The sequence below is a fragment of the Syzygium oleosum genome, unplaced genomic scaffold, assembly GCF_021117445.2.
Source record: "Syzygium oleosum isolate NSW1041296 unplaced genomic scaffold, Sole_v2.1 Sole_v2.33, whole genome shotgun sequence".
NCBI lineage: Eukaryota > Viridiplantae > Streptophyta > Magnoliopsida > Myrtales > Myrtaceae > Syzygium > Syzygium oleosum.
Genome location: NW_026607517.1, coordinates 3,256,780 through 3,265,869, shown reverse-complemented (window position 1 = coordinate 3,265,869; position 9,090 = coordinate 3,256,780). Strand labels below are relative to the sequence as shown.

General features: G+C 41.1%; 2 protein-coding genes across 3 annotated transcripts; both read left to right on the top strand.

The window, feature by feature from the left end:
* Nucleotides 1-2,147: 2,147 nt before the first annotated feature.
* Nucleotides 2,148-4,953, top strand: LOC130134595 (monooxygenase 3-like). Of its 2 annotated transcripts, XM_056304759.1 has the most exons (6): nt 2,148-2,300; nt 2,443-2,589; nt 3,378-3,446; nt 3,562-3,730; nt 3,903-4,137; nt 4,277-4,953. In XM_056304759.1, the coding sequence occupies exons 5-6, from the start codon at nt 4,095-4,097 to the stop codon at nt 4,801-4,803; spliced, it is 570 nt and encodes a 189-aa protein (XP_056160734.1). In that variant the 5' UTR covers nt 2,148-2,300; nt 2,443-2,589; nt 3,378-3,446; nt 3,562-3,730; nt 3,903-4,094; the 3' UTR covers nt 4,804-4,953. The 2 variants fall into 2 exon arrangements, with proteins under 2 accessions (XP_056160734.1, XP_056160733.1); XM_056304758.1 differs by having other exon boundaries at nt 3,378-3,730.
* Nucleotides 4,954-5,821: 868 nt separating this feature from the next.
* Nucleotides 5,822-8,546, top strand: LOC115672906 (monooxygenase 2-like). Its single transcript, XM_030594902.2, has 6 exons — nt 5,822-6,061; nt 6,187-6,333; nt 6,974-7,042; nt 7,224-7,389; nt 7,585-7,813; nt 7,925-8,546. The coding sequence occupies exons 1-6, from the start codon at nt 5,988-5,990 to the stop codon at nt 8,458-8,460; spliced, it is 1,221 nt and encodes a 406-aa protein (XP_030450762.1). The 5' UTR covers nt 5,822-5,987; the 3' UTR covers nt 8,461-8,546.
* Nucleotides 8,547-9,090: the final 544 nt, after the last annotated feature.

Below are 9,090 nucleotides of genomic sequence, written 5' to 3'. Positions count from 1 at the left end.
GCCTCGGCTAGCTCGACCTCGCCGGCCTCGGGCGAGGCTCCACCTCACCAGATCCGGCGAGGTCGAGCTCGCCCGAGGCCGGCGAGGTCGAGCTCGCCTGAGGCCGGCGAGCTCGAGTCTCGCCAGATCGGCGAGGCTGGAGCCTCGCCACAGGTCGGCGAGGCCGGAGCCTCGAGGTCGCCGAGATCCGGGCGAGCTCGAGGCTCGCCAGAGATCGGGCGAGGCTCGAGCCTCGCCCGAGGCCGGCGACCTCGAAGCCGCTCGGCCTCCGGCGAGGTCGTCCCGCCCCGGTGGCCGGTCGCCGTGGCCGACCACCGGCCGGAATAAAAAAAAAAGAAAAAGAAAGAAGAGAAAAGAAAAAAGAAAAATAAAAGAAAAAGAGAAAAAAAAATTAAAATTCGATTTTTTTTAAACATTTTTGTAAAGAGGGAGAGAGTGTGTGGATGGATCTAGTAGGTGGGTTGGACATGGGTTCTAAACTCAACCCATTTAGACCCATTTATCTTTAAGCTTTAAAATTTAAAACCCATTTAAGGTTGACTCTTTAAAATTAAAGTGATCCATATATGACCCATTTATTTTTAAATGGGTCATATATGGGTTTAAGACCCATTTTGACACCTCTAGTATTCACACATATTTAGAAGCATTTCCACCGCCTATGACTTCACCGCCTTTTAGGAAAGTTGTAATACAAGAAGAACTTTTCTTCTCAGCTGACTTTAATTTGTCAAAGAAAAGAACCCATGGTTTCGATGTTGGACTCTGCTTGCCTTCATGCAAGTTTTGGTCCAACTTTACAACTTGACCCTACTTGTCTTCATGCCAGCTGTGCTCTCCTCCGTGATTAAGTAGAAGGTCGGTTAAGAGTGGGAGTTCCACCACAATTCAATTCTTGCAGTCAACAGCCTATGCCAATTCCAAGTAGAATTGTTCTTCAATGTCAAAGTCAAAAATGTGAGCATCCTTATATATTCCATGTGGCTAAAAGAAGTCCTACTTGTTTTTTTGTTTTGTTTTATCTTCAACCAAAAATCAATTTTACTATTTTTAACGACCCTGCTAGATCTGGGCCATGCGAGGGCGTCTTGGCCCTTGCCTATGGCCGGTAAGGGTCAGCCAGTGGCCTTGCCGACCCTCTGCCTAAGAGAAATATAAAGAAAAAGTATATAAAATTTAAAAAATATTAAATATTATTAAAAATGTTCACGTCAGCCCCTATCGTGCCTTGTAGAACAGTTGACATCCACGTCGGCGATTTCCGACCAAAATTGGCTTGAAGGACTCAATTGGGTAAAAATATTTAGGACTAAATTGGTCAAACTAAAATGTTTATAATTGAATTGGTACTAATGCAATATGTCTATGATTTTTTGGATACTTTTTCCCAAAAAAGAGCACCGAAATACATATATTTAACCACCGCCCGCAGCGGCTGCGTTGGCTTGCGCTCTAGTCCCCCCACGAAGGGATCATAGTTCGAACCCCAGCGTAGTCGTTAGGGATTCTTAAGTGTGGCGCCGTGGTGGTGGGTCCTGCGCTAGCGTCACCCCAGGTTTATCCCTCCGGCTGTCGGCCGTGCGGGGGGTTCCTGAGTTATCAAAAAAAAAAATACATATATTTATAGACAGGTAGATTTGACTTTCTCATCGCTAGAAGGAAGCATGTCTGCATCATTGATCATACTGAATAATGCATATGAAAGATATCTAAAAAGTTATAAATTTATCTTACGACGGTCAATTCAGTCCTCAATCTTTCAAATTTGTCAATTTTTTTAATTAATTTATTCTTTTATTTTTTCATGATTGGCCAATTTAGTCATTCCAACTAATTTTGGTTGCAAATAACTGATGTGACAGTTTAGTCAATGCCAGTTGTTGTACGTGACATATGTCGTGACAAGATCGCTCTATGAGAACAACATATTATTTTATCTCCATGAGAACAACATATTATTTTACCAACCTATTATTATAAGCGATGGCTTTCCATAATTATGGTACCATTGGTCGTGACATCATCCTTCATTCGTTCGCCGTGACATCATCTTTCATTCATTCGTCTTCATCATTTTGCCTCTCGTCTTTCTTTATATATCATCCTGTCTGAACTCTGATACATCACCACCCCCTTTGAGAGAGAGAGAGAGAGAGAGAGAGAGAGAGAGAGAGAGAGAGAGAGAGAGAGAGAGAGAGAGAGAGAGTCGAATCAAGGTGCTGTGTCATGGAAATGGCTGCGGACGTAGTGATCGTTGGAGCCGGCATAGCAGGACTTACCACTGCTCTAGGACTTCATAGGTATCGCATTTTCAATGAAGGAGTCAAGACTTAAAAGAGATTGCTAGAAAGTTGTTTAGTCACCTTTTGCTTCCCTCTGGATGTTTCTTCACATGTTTTCCCGCTTGAATTGTGTTGCTGAATGATGCCATGTGCGCTGCAGGCAAGGCATTAGGAGCTTGGTCTTGGAATCCCATGATTCTTTGAGGATCACGGGTTTCGCGTTAGCAACATGGACAAATGCTTGGAAGGCCTTGGACGCGGTCGGGATCGCAAAATCGCTTCGTAGGCAGCACAGCAGGCTCCTTGGGTAACTAAGCAACTTCCTTCTCTTGCTGTAGCTGATATGATTATATTTCCTACGCTCACTTTAATATAATAGAGAACCAACTGCAATTTGCATGAACAGTGAGACATTACTTTGAACTCTAAAATAGAAAGCACGATTATAGAGCGATTAGTTTAGTCTACCGAGATAGTTGACAATCTGATATTTTTCCGACAATTAACCAAGCATGGAGAGCGATTCAAAAACTGATTTGACGGTTCAAAGAGACGTGGTGAGTCGCTAGTGGTATTTAAACACAAGCCACATATTCCAATATTTCGTGAGCATCCGCGACACCGAAAATCAACCTCACTGTTGACCCAATGACCACTTACATATCTCTATTGTTGCAGATAATATTTAGATATCTCTAAGCAAAACCCACCCTCATTACAAACTCATTTCTGCATCTTTCGTAGGGCTTGGGCGGGGTTTAGTTTTTAGGTAGTTTTGAGGATTTAGGGTGTGTAAGAATTGAGGATCGGAGGATGGGCACTTATGGACAATGACATTTTCGGTAAATAAGGACACGAGGGTATTTGATGTGAAGGTGTAATGTGGTCACCATAGATAAAACTCAGGCATGTAATTAGTAATTTCTCCATAGCACCATGCTACGTAATTGCACGAGCACAAGATGCATGATGACACAAAAATGGGACAAACGCCTGAACTTCAAATGAAAAGCTTTTCTGTCTTATTCTATCAACATCTAGTTCGTGCCTCTGTTCATGCAAGTTCAATTGACATATCAGATGTTCTGGTTGCAGGGTGATGACCACTTCCACAATTTCGGGACTTTCTACAGGAGAGAGTCCATACAGTGCCATGGGAACACAGTTAATTCATTTAAGCTCGAAATTAGCTGGTCAATTAATTAGATACACCCCTTGTATTTCATGTGGAAAAATGAACACAATGCTTTCCCTTATGTAAATGGGTACAATATTGCAGGAGAGACCATGAAGTTCGTTGTGTGCAGAGGAAGATCTTGATGGAAACTCTAGTGAAAGAACTTCCAAGTGGCACCATAAAGTTTTCTTCCAATTAGGTTGTTTCGATTGAGCAATCAGGCAACCTTAATCTTATCCATCTTTCTGATGGTTCGATTCTCAAGGCAAAGGTATTGCATCACGATTTACCGTTAATTAGGAAGATTTACTTAGAATGACAGTGAGATATCTATGCTTGAGAACAGCCCCTTTGTCTGCGGAAAATGTGCTCGCTTTTGCAAGCAAAACGATGTCTTATGGTTTAACGGACCTTTCTGCTAATACTTTATCTCTAAATGCTAGGTGTTGATCGGGTGTGATGGAGTGAACTCGGTAGTGGCAAAATGGCTAGGCTTCAAGGCGCCTGCTTTCGTTGGCCGATGTGGCGTCAGGGGCTTTGCATATTACAAGAATGGTCATGGTTTCGAGCCCAAACTTTTCCAGTTAATTGGCGAAGGATTTAGATCTGGCTTTGTCGCCTGCGATGATAAGATTATGTATTGGTTCGCCACCTTTTCTACTTCCATGTCCAGTCAGGGTGAGTTTTTATATGCATTTTTTTCCTGCTGAAGAAAAACCCCTTTCCTTCATATGAGCCGGCATCGGCATATATTAAATTCTTCTTGTCAATCCCACATACTTTCTACAAGCGCATAATGTCATTTTCTGTGATGAAGAGATGGAAGAGAATCCGGCTAAGCTGAAGCAATTCGTGCTGAGCAAGCTCGGAAAAGTTGCTGACAACTTTAAAGCCGTTATACGCGACACAGAATTGGAAAACTTGGCATTAGCTCCACTCAGATTCAGACACCCATGGGACATTTTATGGGGGCGCATTAGCAAAAGCAACGTTTGTGTAGCTGGGGATGCATTCCACCCCATGACACCAGATATTGGCCAAGGAGGCTGTTCGGCTCTAGAAGATGGGGTCATCTTAGCAAGATGCCTCGGTGAAGCCTTGAGGGACAAGCAAGGCATTAGAAGTGAAGAGGACGAGAGGATTGAGATGGGTCTGCAGAATTATGCCAAAGAGAGAAGATGGAGAGCATTTGAGCTCATAAGTACAGCCTACATGGTGGGATACATCCAAACAAGCAATGGCAAGATATTGAGCTTCCTAAGGAGTAAAGTACTGGGCGGGTTCTTCGCCAGCCAGCAGCTGAGAATAGCGAGCTTCGATTGCGGGAAGCTGACCACCTCTTGAGTTCAGAGCTTACTCCTATGCTTTGTTGTGGCCTTTTCATGTTACACAGTGATGTCTCAACTTAGTTTTTATATGTTGACATAAAAAAAATAATACGTGTGAAATCTTTTTAATATGGAAGACAAATAAACATATTTTTTATTTTGTTTTTATGTATCGCCTACTATATTTTGCAATATATATATGTATGTATGTATGTATGTATGTATGAATTCTCTACCTTATATATTGTTAAATTTTTTTTTGCAACATCTAATGGATTGCTATAGAAATTCACAATCTATGCAATGTTACAACATGTCTGTAATCTTTCTATACTACAATCTATCTCTTCTATATATGTATTATTCAGCTATGTATAAACATAGCTGAATATTGGATTCCAGGCTCTAATTTTTAGAATATTAAATGTATAATTCTTTCATGTTTAATTAAATTTTAAATAAATATTTTTTATATTCTAACAGTTATATAATATGAATAGCATAATAAGTAAATTAATTTAAGGTGATTTTCTTGGTTCAATGATACCAGACTACAGAAATCATAGATATCAATTTAGTTTCCAGTGTATATGAAAGCACAAGTTTCGACTTTTGAAATGTTTTCAACCTTATACATCTTTGAAACCCTTTACGACCACGCTAAAATAAAATATGGGCGCAAGATCGTACTGGCATGAACCCTAATATCGAACTAATACTTCAAACGATAACGTGCTAATGCAATCCGCAATAATGCGACGCGATGGACAGAATAAAAACTAATTATCTTACTAGTTTAGACAGACGATTGTATTGAATTCAGTGGAGCACAAGCACTAGTCATGGTTACGATGGAAAGAAAAGCACATTTGATTTTGGCATCAAGTAATACATTAGACTAGAAAGAATAAGCCTATAGCCGGAGTGGATAGAGTGAGAACAAGAACTACAGACGCAATATTCTTATTTTAACATTCGCTAGTTACTATTTGACAGACCAATACACCATGGTGACTTCCGTCATTAGTGTCCTATTTGTCGTTGCATGCATTCTTCATCTTTGTGCAGTTTGTCTTCATTGTCTTTGCCTCTTTCGTCTTTCTTAATAAGAGACCTCACGCGAGAGAGAGAGAGAGAGAGAGAGAGAGAGAGAGAGAGAGAGAGAGAGAGAGAGAGAGAGAGAGAGAGAGCTGTTGATTCATGGAAGCAGTTGAAGACATAGTGATTGTTGGTGCGGGCATAGCAGGCCTCACTACAGCTTTAGGACTTCACAGGTGATTGTTCTGGAAGTGGAGTAGTTGGAACTTGAAAGAGTTGTTCTCTAAAAGTTTCTTGTTCTGCTCTGTCCCATTCTCACCCTCTTTCATGTTGGTAGTGCTGATAACTATGTATGTTGCAGGCTTGGCATTAAAAGCTTGGTTTTGGAGTCGTCTGACGGGTTGAGAACCACAGGGTTCGCCTTTACGACATGGACAAATGCTTGGCGGGCCTTGGATGCGGTCGGCATCGGTGAACCGCTCCGCCAACAGCACAACCAACTTTTTGGGTAACTGATGAAAATCCTCCTCCATTTGCTGTGGCTAAGATGAATATATTTGTTATTCTTACAATTACTGTGATTCATTATTCCAATTACAATTCAAATGTGGAGACATAGCTTTGTATGATTGGCTTGACCTACCTGGTTACTTGACCACATATTGTTTTTGACACGGCTGAGCCCGTGCCGATGGTATAGGGTGGACATGTCATTCTAATTTGGGGGTGATCAGGGAGAAACCATTCACACAATATCATAAAATGGCTTAGACTGACTATCCCTAAGGATTTTTTTTTTGGTCGAAGTCCCTTAGGATTCGAGCCTTTTATTGATGAGAATCATTTCCAAGCCTCATGATCGCGGAAAAGTGAGTGTCTTTGGATGGTGATGTTTCGTCTTAAGAGTTTGCCTTTTGTCCGGGTTTAAGAGAAGGAATGCATTAGGAGAGGGATTAGACAAATCCTGACATTGCAGAGTACCCATGCTAGGAGTGCACGAGCAACGTTACATGACATCTGATTTGCGACATAAATACATCAACTTTAGATGGAAAAAGAAACTTGCCATCATATCAATTCAACAGCTGGTTCTTTTTGTCATGGCTCTGTGCCCGACTTCAACTGATATTTGAGAGGTTCTGGTGCAGGTTGGTGACCTCTTCCCGAGCTTCTGGACTTTCTACAGCTGATAGACAACCTGATGCCACGAGGACACAGTTAGTCGTTTGGATTCATGAAGATCGACGTGACTTAAAATTGCATTCGGACTTAGCCATTCAATTAAAACAGATCCATTCCTCACATTTCTCGCGAAAATTCAAATGGATTCCTAATTTCCTTTGTTAATGGTTTTCCTTATGTATGGCATGTCTTCTTAACTTGGTGCGTCTACTGCAGACGTGTCCATGAAATTCGTTGCTTGCAGAGGAAAACCTTGTTGGAAACTCTTGAGAAAGAACTTCCTAGCGGCACTATAAGGTATTCCTCCAAGGTTGTGTTGATCGAGGAATTGGGCTACCCTAAGCTGGTCCATCTTTCTGATGGGTCAATTCTCAAGGCGAAGGTATGGCATCATAATTACCATAATTAGGAAATCTGCTTAGAGTGACAGAGAGATATTTTATGCTCGAGAGACGCCCCTTTGTCTGTGCAAAATTTGCTTGCTTGTCTGAACAAGATATCTATGGTTTAACTAATCTTTAAGCTTCTGACATAAAAAAACTAATCTTTAAGCTTATGCTCGATATGAAAATGCTAGGTGTTAATTGGGTGTGATGGAGTGAACTCAGCAGTGGCAAAATGGCTAGGCTTCAAGAAGCCTGCTTTTGTTGGCCGATCTGCCATCAGGGGCTCTGTGTATTATGAGCATGGTCATGGTTTCGAGCCTAAATTCTTCCAATACATTGCTGAAGGAGTTAGATCTGGTGTCGTCGCTTGCAATGACAAGTCTATATATTGGTTCTTCACTTTTTCTTCTTCCAGCAAGAGTGAGTTTCTGTACTTCCTTCGATATGAGTTGGCTTTTGGCAGCTATAAGATTCTTTTACTCTGCTTTTCATATGATCTACAAGCAAACAATGTCACTTTCATTGATGCAGATGAAGAGATGGAAGAGAGTCCGGCCAAGATGAAGCAATTCGTGCTGGCAAAGCTTGGAAAAACACCGGACAACGTGAGAGCTGTTATCGAGAAAACAGAACTGGATAACATAATATTGTCGCCGTTGATATTTCGACCCCCGTGGGAGATTCTGCTTGGAAACATAAGCAAAACCAATGTCTGCGTAGCCGGAGACGCATTCCACCCCATGACGCCAGACATCGGCCAGGGAGGCTGTGCGGCTCTAGAAGATGGCATTGTCCTAGCGAGATGCCTGGGCGAAGCCTTGAGCGACAAGCAAGGCGTGAGCAGTGAAGAAGAGCACAAGAGGATTGAGATGGGCTTGCAGAGTTATGCCAAAGAGAGAAGATGGAGAGCATTTGAGCTCATAAGCACAGCTTACATGATGGGATACATCGAACAGAGCAATGGCAGGGTATTGAACTTCTTGAGGGACAGAGTACTGGCCAGCTTCTTGGCCCGGCAGAGGCTCAAGATGGCGAGTTACGATTGCGGGAAGCTGAGCGCTTCTTGAATTACCCTATTTGTTTACTTATCAATGTGTTCTGTGCGAGCATTTATACGGGCCGACCTCATCATGCATCATATACAGAATACTAATAGGGGAGATAGTTATGTTAAGTTGTGATCGGTTTGCTTTGCCTCTCTCATGACATAAAAAAAAGAATAAAGGGATAAATGCATTGAAAATCCTAAAACATGTTATAAAAGTGCAATTGAGCCTTAAAACTTTCGAAAAGTTCAATTAAGTCCTAAAATTTATCACGAAAATGTAGTTGGGTTCTAAAACTTTAAAAAAAATGCAATAAAGTCCTAAATTTTTTGTAAAATTGGTCAAATCAAGTACTTCTGTTGTTGCACTTTTAAAAATTTTAGGACTCAATTGTACTTTTTGAAAGTTTTAGTACTCGATTGCACGTTTATTACAAGTTTTAGGACTTCCAGTGTACTTATCAAATGCCGAGAAACATTGTTCTTTTTGTTTGTATGTATCGCCTCAAAACATTGCAATAGAGATATATGTATGAATTCTCTTCCTTATATATCTCGATAACAAAAGTTTTGCAACATAACATAAATAATAAATATTAAGGTAAATTACTTGGTACAATGATTCTAGACTGTATAAATCATACATGTCAAT